At 35.5% G+C, this 25,155-nt stretch overlaps 1 protein-coding gene and 1 pseudogene across 1 annotated transcript in view; one reads left to right on the top strand and one right to left on the bottom strand.

Moving 5' to 3' along the window:
* STRN3 (striatin, calmodulin binding protein 3) overlaps nt 1-25,155 on the top strand; it is a 121,785-nt gene that overhangs the window by 85,482 nt on the left and 11,148 nt on the right. The window contains exons 8-13 of the mRNA XM_006889972.1: nt 13,894-14,027; nt 15,600-15,775; nt 15,955-16,002; nt 16,266-16,387; nt 21,700-21,867; nt 22,945-23,085. Coding sequence (XP_006890034.1) covers nt 13,894-14,027; nt 15,600-15,775; nt 15,955-16,002; nt 16,266-16,387; nt 21,700-21,867; nt 22,945-23,085 — 789 coding nt within the window. The remainder of the gene's footprint in view (nt 1-13,893; nt 14,028-15,599; nt 15,776-15,954; nt 16,003-16,265; nt 16,388-21,699; nt 21,868-22,944; nt 23,086-25,155) is intronic.
* LOC102855361 lies at nt 4,725-6,890 on the bottom strand (annotated as a pseudogene).

The following is a 25,155-nucleotide window of genomic DNA, read 5'->3' as shown; positions in this document are numbered from 1 at the left end:
GATTGTCCCTCCTTCCCTGGCAGAGTATCTGGTGGATTCGAACCGTGTGTCTCTGGGATTGTAGTTGCAGCTCCTTGCCACTAGGCCACCAGAGCTCCCCGAAGCCTTTCTATAATTATCGTTTCTCAAAGTTCATAAAGTTTCCAGAGGCATGTTGTTTTGGAAGTGGATGCATTATTAGATAGGTGTGATAATTCATTAAATGTTACAATCTCGCTCCTAAACAAAGCATGTTTTTAATTTTCAAGTGTAGTTTATCATAATTTTGTTTATAATACTAATTAAAATTGATTAATGCTATTAATTACAGTATCTAATGAAGCCCTTATTGTTTATTCCTTTCCCTTTTATCTTACTAGGTTTAGTAATTTAATTTCATAAAATTTTAATCACATTAAAAAATTTTTAATCCCATCAAAGAACTTTCTTACTTAAAATAAGAGTATATTGAAAGATAAAGTTTGTACATAGTAAGTGTATGGGGGGTTTTTACCTTTAATTGTGGATTTAAACATAGTACAAAACCAATCTATATTTTTGCTTACACAGAGCATTATCAATACTAATTGCCATTGAGTCATTTGTAACTCATCATGACTTCTTGTGTGTCAGTGTAGAACTATGCTCCATAGTATTTTTCAGTGGCTGGTTTTTTGGAAGTAGATCATTAGACCAGGCAACCTTGTTTGACTTCAAACCACTTAGACTTTAAAAAAAAACAAGTTAGTATCCAGGTGCATTAATGATTTCTCCTATTTATTTGTGTAGGATTTGGTCGTCGTCATGGTTAAGAGATAGATGGGTTTTGCTTTGTAATTCATAGTGGTAAAAGAAAAAGATTTTCTTACACTACTGGATGAGTGGTAAGGAACTGTGTTACCAACCCAGAGGCCCATGGCTTGAATCCATCAGCTACTTTATAGGAGGAAGATAGAAAATCACTTCCTGTGCAGTGTAATGCCTCTGAAAACCTGCTGGCAAGTCACTTATGGATTGGCTCCAACTCGACAGCACATTTCAACAACAACTATGAAAACTAGAAAAATATTTTTTCTTTGATAGATTCTAGAAACAATTGGTAATCCATTTTTATTTCCTTAGTGCTTAATGAATCAGTCATCTCAGGAGTAGAATTGAAACAGTGAACACTAATAGCTGAATATCATCTTGAGTGATGACATCATACACGATGAAATCAAAAGATCATTAAAAGGACAGAAAGAAACGGCCAAATATACTTCAAAAGAGATTATGAAAATAGCTCTCGAATTTACCGAGAAATGATGAAATAAGAGCTGAGAAGGCATTTCAAAGGGTAACTAACAAAGATAAAGTATTATAACAGGTGTAGAGACCTGGAGTTAGGAAATCAAAACATAGAACACACTTGACATTTCTAAAGCTGAAAAACAGAAGAAATGATTCAGGCCTTAAGTTGCAATACCAAAGGATTTAATAGGTAAAATACTGAATGTTGTAAGTTGAAGGACAACATCATACATGAAGAAATCAAAAGGTCATTAAAAAGCCTCAAAAAAAAATTACCAAAAAGAATTACTTGTCATGACAGAAGTCTTAGTGCATAGTGGAGTGGACTTGGGGGAGGGATTGCATAACAATGAGAGTTTTTCTTTTCAAGGAGAAGAGTGAATTGGGGAGGAGAGGTGGGTAGGGAGAAAAGTGCAACAATGAATGACTGGAAACCCTAAGTCTCTGTAAACTTTCATTAAAACTAATTTTTTTAAAAAAGAGTACAGTAAGTAAATAAAAATGCATTCAAGTGTTTTAAATAAACTATTAGAATTTTTAAACAACACAATTAGTTGACAAAATTCTTGAACAACATATTATCAAGAACTGAAGACATTGGGGGGGGGGGCGGGGAAAACTCCAGGAGTTGACCACACTGAGGCATTTCAGTAAACAAACGAAGACCTGGACATACTAACCTTTATGTCAGAAAGATGTTTGTGTTTTATTGATTATGCAGAGGCCCTTGACTGTGGTTTATATAATATTTGTAGATAACATTGAGAAGAATGGGAATCCTAAAACACTTTATTATGCCACTGTAGAACTAGTACACTGACCAGTAAGCAGCCATTTGAACAGAACAGGAGAAAAGATACTGCATGGTTTAAAATCAGAATGTATTAAGATTGTATCGTTTGGCGAGCTCTGGTGGCCTAGTGCCAAGAAGCTGCAACTGCAATCTCAGAGATGCATGGTTCGAATCCACCAGATCCTCTGCTGGAGAAGGAGGAACAATCTCCTCCTGTACCAGTCAGATCTGATTTGACGGTACACGCAAAAAATAATAAAATAAAATAAAAAAAGATTGTATCTTTTGCCATCCTAAACAATCCGTGTTCTTTGATTTTTCTTATTCTTCGTCCAACTTTCAAATGCTCATGAAACAGTTGAAAATTGTATGGCTTGGATCATTTGCACTTTACCCTTTTAAATGGACATCTGTGCTCTTTAGTACTTTAAAGAGCACAGATATACAGCTGACTGAAGCTATAATATTTTCAGATGCCTCTTATGCATGTGAAAGTTGGACAGTGAATAAGAAAGACCAACGAAGAATTGATACCTTTGAGTTGTGGTACTGGCGAAGAATATTGAATATCTCTAAGATTTTCAGAAGAACAAGCAAATCTAAGTGCTCCTTAAAAATACAGATAGTGAAACTTGATGTCTCATTATTTTGGGCATGTTATAGGGAGAGACAGGCTTATGGTGAAGCACTAATGCTCGGATAAGTAGAAATCCAGCAAAAAAGAGAAAGATAGCTTGACATAGTAGTTGCCTTAGGTCCAGCAGAGATTGTTAGGATAGCATAGGATTAGACCAGGTTTTGATTTCTGGTACAAAGGTCCTTGAGGCAGTGTGGTGATGACACCTAACAGTGACAGTGACTTAACTTTGCACAGTGCTAGACAGAAACTAACCCTTGCATGTAGTGTGCAATCTCTATAATTTGGGGAAATCCTCTATTTAAATTGGGTTTTTTTTTACCTTTTCATATCTCTCAGTTTATGTGTATAGAGAGATTATTAGTTCTAGAAGAGGCTATTCCTTGAAAAGAAACAGTTCCTGGAAAGATGGAGGGTCAGCAAAAGAGAGGAGGACCCTAAACAAGGCGGATTGACACAGTGGCTGTAGCAGTAGGCTCAAATGTGTCAGAGATGATTAGGATGGCACAGGATAGGACCGTGTTCAGGTCTTTTGTTAATAGTATTGTTGTGAGTTGTACTCAATTCAGCAGCACCCAACAACATAAGGCAAAACTTTTTCTTATGTCTTTATTTTTCAGTAGCTATTGTTTGATGTAAGTTTTTACAAGATAATAAAGTAAAATTTTCTGATACACCCTATTACAGTGACCTAGTAGTAAGGAGCTGAGCTTTTGACCAAAATGTGTATGGTTTGAATCCACTAGCTGCTTCATGGGAGAAAAATGCTTCTCATGCTATTTACAGCTTCTGTAAACCCTGCTTGAGGGTCAGCAATCAGTTGGTTCTGATTTGGTGGTACATAGCACATGATACATAGAAATTTATAAATGAACCTGATCACTTTGTTTGCCTTTTCTTTTTGGTTCAGCCTTTTTGGAGGTCTAAACCAGAGCAAAGTGAAAACCACCGGAAGTTTCTTTTGACAGACCCTCGACTTTGTGTGCCCTTGTTGCTGTTATTAGGTGCCTTTGAGCTGATTCTGACTCACAGTGGGCCTAGGTACAACACCACAAAACTTGGCCTGGTCCAGTGCCATCCTCCCCACTGCAGTTATGTTTGAGCCCATTTGTTGAAGGTACTCTGTCCTTCTATGTCATTGAGGGTCTTCTTAGTGGTGATCTTTTACCAAGCATAATGTTTTCTCTCCAGGAACTAACCTATTCTGCTGGCATATTCAAAGTATATGAGACAAAGTAGTACCATCCTCACTTAAAAGGCTGAACTTCTTCCAAGAATCATTCAAATCATGTTAAAATAAAAAAATAACAACCATTACTTAACACTTCTGCTTTGCTTTTGAATCACCAATAAAAGGCTATAAACATTAAAAAAAAAAAAGAATGAGCAAGGAAACATCAATAATGACTTCGTGGGAAAAATGAGCTTGGCATGAAGAAATTTGATTTAGATAGGCCCAGGTCATGCTAGAGAATAGAATAGTATCTTCCTGTATAAGAGGCATTCTCAGCATTTTGAGAAATTGGTGAAGACAAAAAAACAATATGTAGAATAAAATGAAATACAAATAGGACAAAATATGATAGAAATACTCTGGACAATAAGGAAATGGACTTAATTGGAAAATAAGAAATTTGTATTGTGGAGCATCAAAAGGTATGATTTAGAACATAGAATTAACTACATGAACATAGAATTAAGTACAAGATTTTGAGTGACTTTGATCCAGTGCTACTTAATTGTCATTTGTGGTTTCTGAATACATGTACTCTGTGTTTTATACATTTTTCCCTTTTTTAAAAATAAAAATTAAGGCATCACAGCATTTACTACCTTGGTTTATTATTCTGGTCTTGATGTTCCTTCACATGTTAGTAGTTCTTCATCTTCCCTTTCTCCTTCCTGTTAGGCTGTACAAGTGTATACTCCAGCTATTAGCCCGCAGCATTAACTCACTTTATTCCATGTTCCTAATATTCATTCAGAGGATGAAAGTTTAGTCCATAAATCCTTTTTTATAGGAAGTCAGTGCTTATGAAAGAAGTTGTAATAAACTAGGCATTCCAGGACGATGAACTCTAGTAACAGTGCAAAGTAGCATCTTCTTTTATACCACAAAGGACATTGACCAGAGAATCTTTCAACTTTTGCTCAAGTTTTCGTTTGTGTTTATCAGTCAGTTCTTGGTATGTTCCAGCTGGTCTCATTACACCCCCTATTCCTCTGATTTCTGAGCCACTTTGGTTAGTGGCTATGGCAATCTGATGAGAACACTCAGTACTCTGGGTGGTCTGGTTCAAGCTGTCAGTGCCTTGAGGAAGAAGTGCACTTTGAGACTGTAGTCAATTCATGTGCTCGTTCTCCACAGCATAGGTATTGAATTTCAAGGCTCCTCGGTCCCCAGGTGTGGCTGTCAAAGGAGTTCTTTTCACCTCCTGATGTATTTTGGCAAGATTTTTCAGGTACATTCGAAGTTTGGACATCATGGGATTACAGAAAGATAAGAGTGCATAACGGAGTTTTTTCATCTCTGACTGTGTTTCATTTGCTTCTTTGTGCTTTTCATCAAGATCTCTGATAAACAACTTCTCTTCAGTCCATGACGTTCCCAGCAGTCGCTTGGACACCACCTTTATCTGATGCAGCTTCTTGAAATGCTCAGAGGAGGTGGCTATGGTGCAAAGCCGCGCGTGAGCAGTGGCCGCCAAGACTGAGCATGCGGGGCCCACTTCTATCCCAGCAGTCAGCCGCCTCAGCTAGGATACAGCCACAGCTGCCTCTGCCACCCAGTTTTATAAAATTAATCACCACTGATGTATGCCTATCATTACCCACTCTCTTCAGGTCCCCATTAGAGCTTACCTAAATTTTTTACCCCCTCCCTCTGCCCACCAAACTGTTACCCCAGTGATTTCACCCTCCTAACATTTGGTCTCCCTGCGCCCCAACCCTTCTTCTTTTGGACTTTCTGTTTTTGCTATAATGATTTTATGCAGTATTTGTCCTGATGACATTGAGTAAGTTCAGTCAGCACGTTACTAGATACTGTTGAGTCCGCTAAGTCATAGGGACCCTCTGAACAATAGACCTGAAGCTATCCTGCACCATCCTCAGGATCTCTGCTATTCTCCCACAAGATCCTGCAGTTACTGTGTCATTTCATCTCCTACCTAGGGTCTTTGTCTCTAGCTGACCATCTCCTTTTCACAGCATGATGTATTTACCAAGGACTGCCTCTTCCTCAGAATGTCATTAGTGAATATTAACTCTTAATGTTTGACTTTAAATTTGCCTATAGTGTTTGTTTTTCCTTTACTTCATTATAAAGTATTTTGTCTTTCACTTTTTTATGACATTTTTTTCTTCTTCTGACAAGATTAGATTTTCTTTCAAAATGCATGGTAGACATGGTTCTGCCATTTCTAAAGTTTAAAGTTAAAAATGAAGGACTCTGACACTACTCTACAAACTTTTACATTTAATATGTTTTGACCTGGTTTACCTAGGCAATAGGTGATACTCCACCTTCTATATATGGGTGTTGAGTTTTCATATCATCATGAAAGACTCAGAATCTTAACAAGTAAGTCATATCTACCACATGTAGGAGAGAGTAAATATATTGAGAGACATTAATATTGATTGATTGATTGATTGATTGATTGATTGATTAATGACCAGTCTTTGCTAATGTGGCAGGAAAAATCCACACAGACACCAGGTTAAATGTTTTGTTGCACCTTCATAAAAACCATTTGTATTTTTTTGCTAATTTTTTTAAATAGTGAATTTAAAAGTCATGCTTTATTCTTTATAGTTTTAAAAATTAACCTTAAAACACCAGAAGTTTCTTTTATATATATGGTACCTCTGTATGTATGGGTTTATAAAACGTCATTTGTATAACAGAAGACCTAGATTTTGCTTATAGGTGTATATATTATAGCACAGTACCATTTAATATGTTGGCAGATTTTTTTTGGGGCGGTGTGTGTGAGTGATGGTATAGAATATTTTTATAAATAAAACTTTAAATGTACTTATTTTGTTAGTGAACTGGTTTTAAAGGCTATTAGTAGGTCAGGCAGTAGCCATTACATGAACCTCTACTGCTGATATTGATTTACAGGGGTCAACAGGACAAAAATCTACAATATGATAGTTGGTCTGGGAGATGATGAGCTGCCACATCCTGTCAGGAATCATTAACCAGTCTAAGTCACCCTCTACTAGAATGACTGACCCTGAAGGTACAAGAGCAGAGGAAGATACAAAAATGTAGCTATGATGTTTACATTGAAGAACCTGTTAATTCCAAATCACATCACCTTGATACTGCAAACTTACTATTGTTTTATTATAATTAGAAGACTTTTAAGTAATCTTCAGAGACATAGGATCAATTGGTACAATTGTGGTAGGGATTTTGAAATCTTCTATTTCTTGATACTGGTTTTCCCTGTTAGGTGTAGTGATTTCTGTCACTAGTTAGTTCAGTGTATCTTTATGAGGTGTAACTTTATCTTACAGATTAAGTAGTAGTAGAAAGTAAATTTTAGACCTAGAAAAGAATAATTCTGCATGGAAAGTACTTAGTGCTTTTGTTATATTGCTTTAATTTAGTGACTAATAATGGCTATAATTTCTTAGGAAAGAATCAAATGTCACATGTTGTGTTTGGAACTTTTTATTTCCTAAATATGCATATGGAATCACTACCTACTTTTATAGATCAGGGTTGTTGTTGTTGTTGTTATGTGCCGTTGAGTCATTTGCGACTCATAGCGACCCTATGTACAGCAGCCCTAAACCCTGCTCTATCCTGTGCCATTCGCATGGCCTCTGACACACCCATCCCGATTACCCCAGTCACTGAATCAATCCACCTCATAGAGGGTCTACCTCCTGCGCTGTCCCTCTCCAAGGACCTGTCTCTCCTTACAACATGTCCAAAGTATGTCAGACGAAGACCCAGAATCCTTACCTCCAAGGAGTAGCCTGGTTTAACCCTCTTCAGGATGAATCTGTTTGTTGTCTTGGCAGTACAGGGTACATTCAATACTTTTCTCCAGCACCACAGCTCAAAGGCATCAATTGTCCTTCTATCTTCCCTAGTCATTGTCCAACTCTCTTATGCTAGTAACCATTATTCTTTTATTTGGGAGCAATACCTGTGACTTTGAACTGATTTTTTCCCCTGTTTTTAAAAATTTGCCTAAATCAAAAGCGTGTATAAGATGAAAGTACAGTATTTAAGAATTTTATCTGACATTTATTTTAGCTAACAACCATAGCTTAGCTAGCATTGAAGTAATTTCTAATTCTAGGTCTGTTGTTGTTATGTGCCGTCAAGTCGCCTGTGACTCATAGCGACACTATGTACAACAACCCTAAACCCTGCTCTGTCCTGTATCAGTCTCACTGTCTCCAACACACCCACCTTGATTACCCCAGTCACTGAATCAATTCCTCTCATAGAGGGTCTTCCTCTCCTGTGCTGTCCCTCCACCCTCCCAAGCATGACATCCTTCTCCAAGGACTGGTTCCTCCTTGCAACATGTCCAGAGTATGTCAGAGCAAGCTGCACAATCCTTGCCTCCAAGGAGCAGCCTGGTGTAACCCTCTCCAAGATAAACCTGTTCATTTTCTTAGCAGTCCATGATACATTCCGTACTCTTCTCCAGTACCACAGCTCAAAGGCATCAATTCGCCTTCTATCCTTCCTAGTCATTGTCCAGCTCTCTGACATATAGCAAGCCTCCATAGTGGCACCATTGTTCTTCGGGGCTGTGGAGAGGTCCCTAATAGTAGACGTTCCCATCACAGTACGTCTTTTAATTCCCTGGCTGCTAGTGCTAAGCGTATTGACTGTGGAGCTAAGCAAACTAAAGCTGTTAACAGTCTCAATCTCTTCACCATCCATCCTAATGGTGCCACTTGGCCCAGTGATGAAAATCTTTGTCGTCTTGATATTGAATTCTAGGTCTAGATTATGATAATCTTAAAGGGTTAGACTACAGTCTTACCAAAAGTTATTATTGTAATATGTGAGACCTATGTTAATTTATTATCAACTAATTTGTTAATATAGGTTAAATTTCATTAGTATTTCTGCTATTTTTTTGCTTTGTAAGGTGACATTTTTGACACTATCAAAATTTTTCAAATACTTCTTGATTTTTCTTTTTTAAAATATCTCAGATTTATCTCCTAGTATTTTTTTTTAAGTTAAAGGAGCATTTTTTCTTGACAATCATCTCTGAAATAATTTACCAACTGCAACTTGAGTCATTAAGTCAGTAAAATAATACAATCAAATTGCCAAATACTAAAGCATGAACAATACAAGAAAAAGTACACAGCCTCTGTTGGTGTAGTGAGTTACATGTAGAACTGCTAACTGAAAGGTCAGCAGTTTGAATCTGCCAACCAAGCTGAGGGAGAAAGATGGGCAGTTTCCTCCTAAAAAGAGTACAGCCTTGGAAACCCAGTGGAGGGCCAGAATTGACTCCATGTCAGTGAGTTTAAAATTTTTTCTAATTATTTTCCTGTTTCATATTCGAGATTATTTTTAAATGAGTATATCACCTCTACTCTTACTATATATTTAATACTTAATCATCTTCGGTCTGTTAAGCCCAAAAAATGTGTAGGAATCTCTGCTAACATTTTTTCATTAATATACACTTAACAAATGGAGTTTTCTAGTAGATTTTAACTTAAACAAGGGTCATATTTAAATGTTACCCTCACCTTTAGGAAAATCCTATTAAGGCTTTGCTTATGTGGAACTGTTTTAGAGCTCTTTATCTCTGTGAGTGTGCTTTTTCATCTTTTATTTGTTGCAAATTGTTATTGTTAGGTACTTTGAAGTTGGTGCTCTCCAGCTGGCTATAACTCAGCAACCTATAAGCCACATACCTTAACTCTGTCCTGTCCTCTGCCATCTTTACCATCCCTGATACACTTGAACCTATTCCTATAGCCAGTGTGTCAGTCTATCTTACTGAGAATCTTCCTCTCTTTGACTGACCTTCTGCCTTTCCAACCATGATTTCCTTTTCCAGGGACTTACCCCTCCTAATCACATGACCAAAATATGTGAGACAAAATTTCCTTATTTTTGCCTCTGTAAAGTACCCTGGCTGCACCTTCTCCAGGAGCCATGTATTCTTTTTGTCTGTCCATGGAATATTCACTACTGTGCTCCAGCACTACAGCTCATTCATTCTTTCATTTATTATCTGTGTCATTGTCAAATGACAGTGTTGTCCGGATGAATAACAAGTAATAGAGATGACATACTGAATCATGTATATCTTGGTCTTAAAACTGATATCTCGGCTGCCCAGCGCTTTGGAGAAGGTTCCTGACAACGTATTTCCCATTTCAACACGTCTTTTGATTTTTTTGACTGCTGTTGCTAAGGGTGTTGATTATGAGTCCAAATAAGATGAAATCATTATTAACATCAGTCTTCTTTCCATCTATCATGATGTTGCCCAGTGGTAAGGATTTTTGTTATCTTAATGTTGAGATGCAATCTACATTTAAGGTTGTGGTCTTTGATCTTCAGTAAGCACCTTAAGTCCTTTTTGCTTTTGGCAAGAAAAGTTTTGTCAAATGCATAACACAGATTGTTGATGAGACTACTTCTGATCCTGATGACACATTCTTTTTCAGATTTTGCTCTGTATATTGATTGAGTACGTATGAGGAGAGGATACAACCCTCATGCATACGTTCCTTGATTTTTAAACCAAGCAATATTCCCCTACTGTGTTCAGAGAACAGTCTTCTGGTCTAAGTCTAGGTTACATATGGACACAACTGAATGTTCTGAAATTCACATTCTTTTCAGTGCTGTCTATAATTTGTTATGATCCATACAGTCAAATGTGTTTGAATAGTCAATAAAATACAAATAGACATCCTTCTGGTATTGTCAGCTTTCAGACAAGATCCATTTGACATTAGCGATGATAGTCATTGTGCCGCAGTCTCTTCTAAATGCAATTTGAACTTATGGCAGTGCTCCCTCAATGTACTGTACTAGCAGTTTTTGGATTGCTGTAAATAATAACTATAAAAATAATTTTTAAATAAGTTAGGAAATAATTTGTACAGGTAAAGGAGGATTCCAGAAGAACAGCAACAGAATAAAAACCAGGCCAGTGCAACACTTACTTGTTTTTTTCCACAGTCCTGTAAAGTCACAGATCTAAGTGATTCTTAATATTGAGAGAAAGAAGAGTTTGTGATAAACATGATTAAATTCATTATACTTTCATTGAGTCTTACTATAATTTATTACTTAGGGTAGTTTAATTCTACTTTAAGAAAGGAGCATTGGAATCCATAATTTCTTCTTTTCAATCACAATCTCTCATTTCCAATTTTTTATTGAATGTTTTATCATGAAAAAAAGTCTATTTTCAAGGAGAACTATGTCTGCATTTTATCCTCTCAGACTGTTGTTACTAAAGATGTTACTATGTTGCCCCCTGCATAAGTGAATCATTTATTGGGTTTATTGGTGGTTAGGTTTGACAAAATCAGAGGAAGAAGGGTTTGTTAAATACGGGAACTACAAATTTCATTAATTACCATGCCCATGAAAGGAACATTTAGTTATAAAAGTATTAAAAGCATCCTGGCAAATAGTCTTTTTTTGGTTTTGGTAGAAACCCTAAGATTATTAGGAAAGAAATTCTAGTGTGATAAGAGTATTCTTAAATTTCTTGAATAAAATCTCTTAGGCTACCTACTTTAAGATACCATATTTTTTATTATTAAATGAAAACTACTTTTAATCTTTTTATAAAAGTTAATTCCCCTCTGCAGGAAAGGATTCCCTGCTATAATTACCTTACTCTGCATTGATGAGTGATTATGGAAAGCAAACCTGTAACTTAAAAGATGTTTACTACAAACATACATATTTAAATAAATGCTGAGTGGTCTGAATAAATTGGTATATATAAATATGTGTGTATATATACAGGTAAAGTTCCATAGACCTTCCGTTTTCAGTTACTGAATGAAAGATTGCCAGATCAAACCCACCTGCTGCCCTATGGGATAAAAATTGTACCTCTTGGCTTCTGAAAATACAGCTTTACTGTCCTTTGTAGGATTGCTTTGCGTCAAAATCAACTTGACAGCAGTGAGTTTGGGTTTTGCATTGTACAGTTAGGAAAGGAAATACATCCATATAACTAATTGAAAATTAGTATGATTCTAAAAAAATACAGCTGATCTACAGCTCCTTTAAATCTCTATAATACTTTGCATACTTTCCTTAATATAAATATAATGTCATGTCTGATCAGAATAATACCTATAAAAAGAATATACAAGAACAGGAAAAATGTATTCTCTTACTGGAATTTTATCACAGTTTATATTAGTCATATGTAATTGTGAATGAAGAATATTGTGGGATTTTGTTCTAACTTGCCTTAGAAACAAATTATTATGAGTGTAAAGGAAAGCTAACTTTGTACTGACCAAATAGGCTTTGAGTAAATATTTTCTGATGAAAATTACATAATTTAAAAAAATTGGTTTGTTTACAAAGTTCATATACATTGTGTTTCACACTATCTTTCATTCACATTGTGTTTCATACAGTCATTCCTGTTCATTGTATTTTATAAAATTAATCATCATTAAACTATTTCCAGAAAATGATAAAAATGTTAAAGATAATTTTAAATTCATGGTTTTCTATTTCTTAGCTTCGGTGTTAGCAATAGCTGCATAGAAATGATCGATACCAGGTATTGCTTTGATTCAAACCATATAATCAAGTAAACATTGCTTAAATACTACTTAGTATCCAGATGTACACTTTTTAACATGATTCCAAGTTTACTCTAGTTATTCTAGACTAGTTATTGGCTCAGCATTTTATTAGTATTATTTAGCACCCTAATTGAGTCAAATTGTATGTTATTTTGATAGTCAGAAAACTTTTTTTTGCCATAGTATGTATCCAGGAGGTGTTGAGTTACATTTTATCTGTCATTTTCAGTAGTATAAAGGCTATTATACTTGTTTCGTATAGCATATTATATTTTTTCCTAAGTTTTTAAAAACTTACGATCAACTTAGGAGTTTATTAATGTTTCCCTTTTTTGCATATCAATTTAAATATTTTTACATGTTAAATTGGTTTTTAATAGCTTCCTTCCATCTTAAATTTTGCCTTCAAAGAATTTGTGTGAAATGATACTCAAAATTATTTGTGCTGTAACTGTTATAGCAAAGTATTAATGTAGTACACAGTGGTTTGGTTTTAATTGGTCAGTACTAAGTGTAGAGAAAAGCATTTTAAGTAATTTGAACTGTTTAATTAAATGGAAAAGTATAATTATCTGATACACATTTTTTAAAAAAGCTAAGTAAAATGAAACATAGTTTAGTTTGAAATTGATTAAGCAAATAATTATGATCAGAAGCTTAAACTTTTGTATTTAGTTGACATAGATTTGTTGCTTCACTTTCGAAGTATCAAGATAAATGAAAGCAGACATTAAAATAAAAATCCTAGGCAAAGTTTTCAAGCTGCAAGACATTCTCAAGATCACATGGATAGAAAAGAGACTGACATATTGAGACAAGAGGAGGGATTCTATGAGATTAAAAGGCTTCCTTTCAGTAAATTGATGCATTATGCAGCAGACACTTTCAAGATTGTTACATTTTAGTGTTTATTTTCATTTTCTTCAGATCGTAGGATGTGTAGCACTTTCATAAGCAAATGAGATGCTAAGTAAAATGATTTAGGAACAGGCTATTGTGTCTTAATAGAGATCTGCTGCCCGTGAGTAGCTGAAAAAGAGTTAATGTCTTAATTAAAGTTTGTTTTATTTCTTACTTAATAGGTAAGCTATAGTTCTAAATGTGCAAAATGAAGAAGATAGATTTGAAACAAAGTTTTTGTGCCCAATCCCTAGAATAATCTATAATGCGCATATTTTATTTATGGAAGGCTTGCTTGGTTGCAGTTCTACATGTTTAATACCATTTGGTAATCGAATTTGGGGGTGAAAGAAATGAGGGAAAGTGAGAAAATAAAAAATTTACTATTACTGAATATTATAACTGATAAGTACTCACATTTTCCCCACAGTATTGTCTTGTACTGTATGATTTTTCAGCATTTAAGAAGCGGTTTTGTTCTTTATAGCTGAACCAATAACGTTTCCATCTGGAGGAGGCAAGTCATTTATTATGGGTTCTGATGATGTTTTGTTAAGTGTACTGGGCCTTGGAGACCTTGCAGACTTGACGGTAACAAATGATGCAGACTATAGTTATGATGTAAGTGCAGTTTTATTTTTTTATTTTTTAATGATTTAATAGAAGGCTCCTTATTTTTGGAATAACTTCTTACTAATGCAGTTAATATCAAGATGCATGGAAAATATAAATTTAATAAGTGTGTTTACTTGACGTGACTTCCAGGGGTTTTTGTTTTTGCTGTTTGCTTGTTTTTTTAAACTACTCTCTTTGTGGTGTTTAAATTATTCTTAGGTATTGTAATGGATTTATCAGGAGTTTTGGGGGGAATTACTTTAAAATGTTGGTAGATTAGTACCTTGATTAGTCAACTCTCAATTATCTACATAAAAATTAAGCCATGTTTTGTTAGCAAGAAAGAAAAAAAAGATAACCGAATCAGCAATTTGCGTTTAGGATACTTCTTAAAAAGCATGCTTTAATTTGAATTTTTTTTCCTTAAGGATAATGTTACAATTAGCTTGCATAATTTGTGAATATTTACTCCTTCATTTGAAGAATAAGGAGAGGATAGGAAGATCGTAAGGACAGTTTAGAAATAAGACCAGTTTGTGGTGAAATTTTTATTTTAGAAAATAAACACTCAGTTGAGAGTTAACTATACTGGGTTTTTATATTTATGTTTTTGCAATTTTACAGCAAATTAAATAAATAGATTTTATTGCATAATCATTTTTTTACATTTTATACGACTTAGAATACTTCTAAGAGAGGTCAGCTTTGTTAGACTGGATTATTCTCATTAATATTTAAAGTACATGATTAATTTTTTGCATATTATGACTGCTTTGGAAGTGGTTGCCCTACCTGTTTTTGCAGATGGAGAAATGAAGGAAAAAAGATCTATCAGTGTCACCGTTCGTGATAATGGGATGAAAATGTTCTTAAAATGTCTTTAGTGCAGACTTGGAAAGGGCCTTACCTTACTGCTTTTAAATTTTCTCATGCTAATAAATTTCTCAAATAATAAATGTACTAAACCCTTGGATTTTTGGCAGTAATTTATGTAATTTTTAATATTTTCATTTAAAGTATTATAGCGTTGGTAGTTATTCTGTTCTCATCTAACATTTAGCAGGTGCTTTGGGTTTAGCAAGAACCTTTCGTGGCACAGTGGCTAAAGCACTTGGTTGCTAACCAAAACGTTGGCAGTTAAAACCCACCAGCTGATTCTCAGGAGAAAGATATGGCAGTCTGCTTACATGAAAAGTTACAGCCTTGAAAATACTGTTGAGGCAGTTCTATTCTGTCCTACTAGGGCCCTGTAGGGTCTATATGAGCCGTTATTGACTTGGTGGCAGTGTGTTGAGTTTCGTTTGGGATTTGAATTTTTCTTGAAGATGAGATGAAAATAGATTAAGATAGTTTCATTTGATCTAGATAATTGAAAAATGTAATCATCTTACTCTATTTACTGCTTAAATAATAAAACTACTGTTATCTTTTAAAATTCATAAAGGTATATTTCCACTGGACATTTTAGCAGAACACTTTTAGATATATGTTTTAAATGATATCAGAAAAGGGAGGGGGATTTCCACATGCCTATTCATTTATTACTTTTACCACTAAATTTACCGTCTTTCTTTTTAGTTGCCTGCAAATAAAGATGCCTTTCGAAAGACATGGAATCCCAAATACACCCTTCGTAGTCATTTTGATGGAGTACGAGCATTAGCATTTCATCCCATAGAACCTGTGCTGGTTACTGCCTCTGAGGACCATACTTTGAAACTTTGGAACTTACAAAAAACAGTTCCTGCCAAAAAGCAAGTACTTCAATGTTAGCTTGGTTTTTTGTTTTCCTACCTTTAAAGTTTGTTGTTACTCTTTATTTCTTGTATCTTTTATGTAAATATTTTGCCCAGTGACTATTTATTATAAAGCAGTTATTTATGATTATTTATTATTTGTCTTTCCCTCTTCACCCTCCTATTTTCACTATTAGGAGTGCCTCTTTAGATGTGGAGCCTATCTACACATTTAGGGCCCACATGTAAGTTTTTAAATTTATATTTCTCTAACTCCCTTAATTAGTTATTATTTACTAATCTGTAAATGTTATCTCACTAGTTTTATATTAGAAAAGTCATAATAGTTGAATAATACAGCATTTGATTTTAAATTGTCTTATTATCAGTTCTCAGATTATGTATTTACCCTAAATAGAAGATACTGCAGAAATTAGAGAGGGGTTGGATGGGGAGACATGAGTTTCCTTTTAGACTAAGTAATTTTTTCTTTTTCTTTTTGCAATAGTGGTCCTGTTTTGTCGTTAGCTATTAGTTCTAATGGTGAGCAGTGTTTTAGTGGTGGTATTGATGCAACCATCCAGTGGTGGAATATGCCTAGCCCTAATGTGGATCCATATGATACATATGGTAAGTAAAATGTGCAAAACATTTTTAAATGAATGGAGCCTATACAAATAAATACCATAAATATTATAAGGGCTTTCCTCCTACCAGTTTTTAAAATAAATTTTTATTTTAACATTCACTAGTCCTTCACTTTCTATAGGTATAATTGAGTTATACTAGTGACATTGAGTTGTATGAGCTTTGTCACCCTCTTTAAGAAAAAAAATTAATTTAAAGACATACATGTGAAATTATTTGCAAAAGGTCTGTTATTTTTGTGATTACATTTATTCAAAGAGTTGGATAAAAATGAAAATGCCATTTAGCCTAAGAATTTAAAAGCTATCTACAAATTAGATCACTTCAGGACTGAAAGAATCATTGGTTATTTCTGAGTATCAAAATTTATGCCAGTTTCTCTTTTGAGTATATTCTATGTTAAAGAAACTACTTAACAAATTCTCTTCCACATAGGACAAGTTCTTTGTTTTAGCCAACTCTCAATAGAGGGACAGCTAGCACACCACCATTTCCATAAACAAGAGCACTGATATATTCTGCTTTATTGATGTATATTTATTTATCTCTTCGTATGTTTCTTCATTAATTTCTGTTGTAGTCCCAGTTTCTTCCACATCTCCCAATATCATATTTAAATATAGATCTTAAATGTTTAATCTTGTTGGAGATCTTGGTTGTTGGGCATTTTCATATAGATCTTAAATGTTTAATCTTGTTGGAGTTCTTGGTTGTTGGGCATTTTCATATAAGTTTGCTCATCCAGGCTGAGCCTGATGAAACCTAGAGCTCCACTTCTGTGTTGGTAGTGTGTAGCTTGTCCACATGATTCACCATGTTTCAAACTGCGCCTTTTTCCTCATTATCTTTCTGAGACATTCTTCTTCCCTTAGCATAATCTTGCTATACCCTAAAATGACTGTTGAATTTTCTGAGTTTCTTTTCCCAGTTGGATCGCCGATTAAAGAGTGTTTAATACTTTACGCAGTTTTTTTCCCCTCCTAACCACAGTTCAACTAGACTATTTGATTTTAGGAGGACTTGAAGGGAGAATTTCTGTTTAAAATTTTAAGTTTATCTTAGGGCAATAATTCTGGAGTTCATCTATCATCTATAACTTTAGAAAGTATAGAGTATGACAATTTAAAATTCTATTCTTTTGTAGAATCTTTGATCAAAATATTCAGCAATGATAGTTGGATACCATCCAGTTTTTTCGGAGTCATGACAAAGAAAGCAAATGTTCATTCAATTTTCCCCCTCCTATTCCAGGCTCACCTACTTCCTCTTGTTACTCCAGATGAATAGTTATTGCAAGGTTGTTTAAACATGTATTTAAACATATTAATTCTTCCATTTGCTTGCAGTTTGCCTTTTTAGAGAAAATAATTAAGAAATACCACTGCATGAATATTTAAGCCTGTGAATCGGTACTTTCTTTATGATGCCCCTCCAAAAGAAACAATATAATTTACAGTTTCAATTCATTTCACTCCTGCTTAGGAAAAAAAATAAGGCATAGTTTTTCAAATTTAGTAAATAGCTTACATATTTCAAAGATATTTAGAGAAAGACCCTAGGTCCTACTTGGGACAGTAAGAATATAAACCTCACAGCTTTTTGAAGAGCAAAATGCTTCTTATGTTTTGCTTGTTCTACTGGTAGGTTGTGATAAGTAGTTGTTGTTATTGTTATGTGCCATCGAGTCGCTTGCAACTCATAGCGACCCTGTGTACAATAGCTCTAAACACCGTTCTATCCTGTGCCAACCTAGCCATCTCAAACGCACTCATTCCTACCAATCCAGTCACAGACTCAATCCATCTTATCGAAGGTCTTCCTCTCCTTCGACACCCCTCCACTCAGCCAGACATGATGTCCCTCCCCTCCTTACAGCATGCCCAAAGTATATCAGACGAAGCTTCAGAATCCTTGACTGCAAGGAGCATTTTGACTTCACCTTCTCTAGGACAAACCTGTTTGTTCTCCTAGCAGTCCATGGTATATTCAGCACTCTTCTCCAGCACCACAGCATCAATTCTCCTTCCATCATCCCTATTCACTGTCCAACTCTCTGATGCATAGGACATAATTGCTAAGACTATAGCCTGGATCAGGCACACCTTAGTCTTCAGCCTGATGTCGTTGCTCTCCAGTACTCTTGAGAGGTCCCTCACAGCCGACTTTCCCAGTGCAATTTGTCTCTTGATTTCCTGGCTGCTGGTACCAAGAGTGTTGACTGTGGAGCCAAGTAAACTAAAACTTAACTATCTCAATCTCTTCACCATCCATACTGAATGCTGCCAATTGGCCCAGTGGTGAGAATCTTTGTTTTCTTCATGTTGAGCTTCAGTCCGTATAGGAGGCTGCAGTCCTTGACCTTCTGCAGCAAGCGCTTCAGGTCCTCCTCAGTTTCAGCAAGCAGGGTTGTGTCATCTGCATAACGCAGGTTGTTGATGATTCTTCCACCAATCCTGATGCCACATTCCTCCTCGTACAGCCCGGCGTCTTGGATGTGATATATTCCATTTTATTCATCTATGGTAATTCAAAGACACTGATATTTCTTTGTTTTCCTTATTCATTATTTAACTTTTTCATACATATTAGACCAAAGTCCTCTGTCACAGACTTGCGCAGTGCAGATGTGTGTTGTCCTTTGATTCCTTTTTTTTTTCTTGTGTACCATCGATTCAGATCAAATCCAACTAGCACAGGAGGAGGTTGCCCCTCCTTCTCCAGCAGAGCTTCTGGTGGATTTGAACTGCACATCTTTGAGATTGCAGTGCAGCTTCTTGCCACTTGGGCACCAGAGCTCCCTTCATCATTTGATTTCTTGTTTATGACTTTCATGAGTATTGATTGTAGTTCCAAGTAATTTGAATGTCAATTTGTCATGATGTTAACAGTTCGGTAACTTTCTGTTGTGAGGATTTTTGTATTCTTTAAATTGAAGAACCTCACACTCAGGGTTGTGTGTGTGTATAAAATTCAGCAGGCAAGTATATTAATGACATTTATTTAGATGGAGGGATATGTACAGATAGTGGCATCACATAGATGCACACTGGAAGTCCTCTATATAGAAGATAATTGAAGCTGTGAGACTGAGTAATACAACATAGGGACAGTGTGCTGTATAGGATAAAAAAAGGCAATTTAGGACTAAGTCTTGAGGAACTCATTTCTAATTTTTAAATAATGCCATGAGCAAGAGAGCCATTAAAGAGACAGAGCTGGCCCACAATGTTGGAAGAAAGTCAGGAGACTTTCAGATATTGAAACATATCTAAAGGAGAAGCCATTTTGAGAAGGGACTAGTCTGTACTTCCAAATGTTGCTGTGAAGTCTAATAATATGAAGATGGAAAAGTTCTTTTTTTATAAGCAACAAATAGGTCATTGAGCTCTTTCCCAGATAACTAAAGCTTGGATTTCAAGCCTTAGTCCAGAGAGTTAAAGAAGAGCAATCTGATGAGAACAGTAATGTTTGTTTTTCAAAAATAAATAATTTATTAAATAGGACAGAATAGTTGTCTTCTTTGGTGAGTTTGTTTTGATATGACGATACCAGAAGCTTTATTGAAGCTTTATTTATGAATGGTTAAAAAAAGTACATTTACTCAGTATGCTTTTCTAATGTTTGAAGGAAAAGTGAAGATTGCTTTGCTTTGGGGTTGCTTTATGGAGAAGAATGGTAAACATGAAAGTAACTTAGTGAGCTGAGCAGAATCTACATTATGCCTGGTAGAATTAAGGTTTTCATAGAGAAGAGAATAATTCTGTACTTGTATCTGTCTGGAAACAAAGGGAATGGTTTGAAACACTATATTTACTCCTCACGTATCAACATTGTTAGGTTCCAAAGTGAAAATGGCATCATTAGGTGAAAATTAGAAGCCATCTCTTTTCTTTAGCAACCCCTCTCAATTGCTGCTCCCTGTTGGGTGTCCCTGTCCCATCCTGTGATGGACATAGCTTAGCAGACCATCTTTTATCAATACTGTGGAACCCACAAGAGTTGAGTAGTGGTAGAGGTCTTGGTTCAGTGTTGCCTGCCATCTATACCAACTCCACACACTGGTGTTGACACCCTTATCTCCACTGAGATGTTTGTATTCTTGCCCACCCCTTTACTGGCTGGCATCATGATGCTTGGGAAGAGATGCCTGTAACCAAGGGCTTCTGCCACTTGTGTGATCTGATTGTCACTGGAGTCTCTAGTATATCATTCAACTTGCTCTGGAGACTGCCCCAGGAAAGGCCACAACTTCTCATGGTGCCTGGACTGTTGGAGGTGCTGCTTGAGAATTCTTTTCCATATTTTAAATAAGAAATGCTAAAAAGAGTTGATAAATGAGGAGTAAACACAGTACCATGAAGTCAGTTCTGACTCTTAATGACCCATATCAGGTTCCTGAGGCTTTAAAAGTGAGAAATAGGTGTAGATTGGGTAGTAGGAAGATCGAGTGGGATTTCTTCTTGAATACTTCAGTGATGTATGAGGGGAAATATTACGTAAGAATTTTGGGAATTATTAGAATTGTGGACCTGGTAAGAATATTCCTGAAAAGCAAGAGAACAATTGACTGGAGAAAAAGAATTGTCAGACAGATATTGGTCAGCTTCTTAGCATTATTTGACTGTCAATTGATAAGTAGATAAATAAAACGTCATATACTCATGTTGTTGTTGCCATCGACTCAGAACCGACTCAAAGCTGATCCTTTAGCGGATTTTTCAGAGATAGTAAATCATAAGGAGGATATTTGCCTATCCTCCTTCAACAAAGCAGCTGATGGATTAACACTGCATGCTTTTAGGGTTGCATTTATACGAAAAGACTAAGATAGGCAAAATAATATACATAAAGTAGTAGATGAAAATTTACTTTAAACTGTGCAAGGAGCAGGCCAATTGGCAAAAATTGGGTGAATGAGGAACATGTTTTAAAATTAAATTGATTGTGGTAATAGTTGCACAACTCTGAACATTGTAAAAACCATTGAATTGTACACTTAAATTGAGTTGTTTGCTTTCTTAATTATATCTCAAAACTGTATTCCTTATCGAATATTGGGTGATTAAAAAAATATGTATGGGGGAATCATTCTTCTTTATGCCAGTCAGTAACCATTAAAGGCAGCCAGTATGTATATCTCTATGTGACTTTGTATTTAATTACATGGCAAACTACACACACACACACACACACACACGCACACTCTCTCTCTCGCTCTCATATGTGTATATATGTGCCAAAGGATTTCTTTGAAATTTTTTCTTTTAGCTAATTTATTTGTTTGTTTCTTCTAGAGCCAAATGTTCTAGGTGGCACTTTAGTTGCTCATACAGATGCAGTCTGGGGTCTTGCTTATAGTGGCATAAAAAACCAATTACTATCCTGTTCAGCAGACGGCACTGTTAGGTTATGGAATCCACAGGAAAAATTGCCATGTGTTTGCACTTACAATGGAGACAAGGGTAAGTAAATACTGCTCTAATATTTACTTACTGAAAATAGCTAATTTGGAGGAGTGAACGGGGCTGAAATTTGGGAGAAAGAAAAGACTAAACAGCTACCTGGTTAATATTTATATTCTGTTCCAAAGAGATATATTGAAAGAATTTTATAAAACTTACTATGATCTTTAACTCCTATTTGTTTTTATACAAGAGAAGTGTTTTGACTCAGTGCTTTAAGTTATGTAATAGAAAAGAAAATTGTATGGAACAGTGTAATAAGACAAATGAGGCTATTTTTAGGGATCAGCAGGGGAAGTGTTTCAACTGCTCTAGGTGATGCTGTTTCAAGGGATCTGGTTTAAGTTTACCTTCAACCTGTTTTTATGGTAGCACCCTACTGGGTACTGATAGGGAAGTTCAGCTGCAAGCATTGAATTACTACCCTTAACTGGGAATTACAGATTAGGTTACTTGCAACATCCAGTATTTTCATATTCCCAAAGATTTTTAACCAGCTTACTTTTAAAGACATCTATTTACTTGGGAAAACTTCTACTTTTATACACACACACACACACACACACACACACTCTCTCTCTCACTCACTCACTCCCTCTCTCTCCCCCTCCCTCATTCCCTCCCTCCCTCCTTCGCTCCCTCCTTTTCTTCTTCCCTCTCTCTCAGGTTTTATTTATTTGCCAAGTAATTTTTGAAAATAATTTTCAATGAAACTTTATTTTCATTTAAGAGGTAGGGGAGATTCATTATTGTAAGACATTTTGGGGTGAATAGTGTATGTTCTGGTCTCTATAATTACTTAATAGGCTGGCCGAGACATTCCCCTTGCATTTTTTTTTCTTCACCTGAAGAAATAAAATCTGCTTCCACTTTAAGAAACCTTTAGTTAAATTTTCTTATAATTAAATTGGATACTAGAGAATATTTTAAATAATAGAGGAAAAGGTAATTATATCGTCTATTATGACAGTTGTTTTTGTTAACATTTTTTTCAATAATATTTTAATTCCTTCTCCCCATTAAAGGGGAGTTTCAAAAATCAGTCTGTTCACTATCTCTCTCTTGGACTCCTTTCAGAGCATGGAATACCTACATCTGTTGACTTCATAGGCTGTGATCCAGCTCATATGGTAACCTCTTTCAACACTGGTAATACAATAATTTATGATTTAGAAACATCACAGACACTAGTGGTGCTTTCATCCCAGGTAGATTCTGGTAAGTTATTATGCATTTCTTTGAAACCATTAAAAAAGATTGCTATATGTCTCTCTCTCTCTCTCTGTACATACACACACACACACACACACACACACACACACACACACAGAGTAGAGGGTGATTTCCCTTTTAAACAAATTTTTTTATTTGCTATTTAAATTTTGTGTAGAAAAGCAGTGGGTTATTTTATGCTATTTTTAAAAACTTCATTGCCATTGAATTGAAACCATCACATAGCAGACCCTTCAGTGGGTTTTTGGAGTCTGTAGATTACACCAGAGGAAATTGTTCATCTTTCTCCCACGGAGGAAGATGGTTTGTTGGGTTCAAACCATGAGCGATGCACCACCTTTGGATTAACAGTGCAACTCCTTACTGATTATTGCCACGAGAGCTCCCTCCTACGTTATGAAAGGCCACATACGGTATGATTTGATTTATTTAAAATGCCCAAAATAGGCAGTCCTGTAGACACAAAGTTGATCAAAGTTTTCATTGGTGGACTATATATAATTTATATTATTCATACTGTTTTCCCCCATCTTAAAAACTTGGGTGGGAGGTATATGACATAGAGATGTAAGTGTGAAGATAAAAGAAAGGGAAATTTGTGAAATGCTTATGGATATACATGTCAGATAAGTTGCCCAACACCCCTAATGAATCATTAATTTCATCATTTATTGAAATATTTAGTTTCATTAATTACAACTTGACTTTTCGAAAGGTGAATGTTTCAGTTTTGTTAGTGGTGATCTCTGTAGGGATTGGTGCACAGTGGCTGAAACAGTGGACTGAAGTTAGCAGTGGCCTAGAATTGAGGAGTGTTTCATTCTATAGTACTCTTGTTCTCCGTGAACTGAATTTGACTTTTCAGTACCTAACAACAGTAAATTACTGGTTTATAAATCTCCCATACCTTCTCTTACAGTTGTTATTAAAGAAATTAAATAGTTTGTCCTACACTGTTTTCCAGGGTCTGGATTTTAGTATATATGTTGTCCTAGCGAGTATTCCCCGCATGAATATCATAGTATTTGACTATGTGGGTTGTAAATAATTATAGTTTTTCCAAAGAATAATAATCCCAGAAAATCTAACTGCTCATTCAGAATCTGTATAGACCAGCAGACAGTCATTTGAACGGAACAGGCGTACTGCATGGTTTAACGTCGGGAAAAATGTGCATCAGGTTTAGATCCTTTCACGCTTGTTATTCAGTTTTTATTCTGACAAAGTAATCTAAGAAACCAGACTATATGTATAAATAGTCAGCTTAAGATTTGAAATAAGACTTATGAACCACATTCAGTTTGCAGATGACACAACCTTGCTTGTTGAAAGTAAAGCTCAAAGGCTTTAATATGGATTACCTCTCAAAATAAGGAAAACGAAAATTTTCACAGCTTGACTAATAAGTTACTTGATTAACAAAGAAAAGGTTGAAGTTTTCAGTCATTTCATTATAGTCAGATCTGTAACCAATGCCCATGGAAGAAGCAGTCAAAAAAATCAAATTATATTTGGAGTAGTTCTACTATGTCCTATATGAGTCAGAACCTACTCAAAAGTAAGAGATTTCATTTTAATTTTAAGATCTATAAATACTTTGTTTTTTGGTAGAATCATCCTGGTTAAACCTACAACCATAATTCATGGTTCTATGGTCGAAATGCAAGGCCAAGCTGTATGGATAGTGAACAATGTCCAGTTGTGTTGTTGCCTGCATGCAAGGCACCACTGCTTTTGACATGGCGCTCTGACTATACATCTGTTTGCTATGAAACAAGAAAAGATTTAGGGTTTTGGGGTTTGAAATTGCTTTTCTTAGCAAATTATGTATTCAACAAAAACAACCAAATAGAAAACAAGCCCACTACCATCAAGTAGAACTGCCTTATAGAGTTTCCAAAGTTAAAATAAAATCTTCATGGTACCAGTAGTCAGGAAATAAGGAGAAACCTTGCCTGGGGAAAATCTGCAGTTAGGGATCTTTCCAAATTAGTGAGGAGTAGTGTGATGTCAGTTTGAAGAATAAGGTGAGTCTGATTCAGGCCATGGTCTTTC

The sequence above is a fragment of the Elephantulus edwardii genome, unplaced genomic scaffold (genome assembly GCF_000299155.1).
Source record: "Elephantulus edwardii isolate Elephantulus edwardi_28Jun2011 unplaced genomic scaffold, EleEdw1.0 scaffold00084, whole genome shotgun sequence".
Taxonomy (NCBI): domain Eukaryota; kingdom Metazoa; phylum Chordata; class Mammalia; order Macroscelidea; family Macroscelididae; genus Elephantulus; species Elephantulus edwardii.
This window is presented reverse-complemented; position numbering and strand designations above follow the sequence as displayed.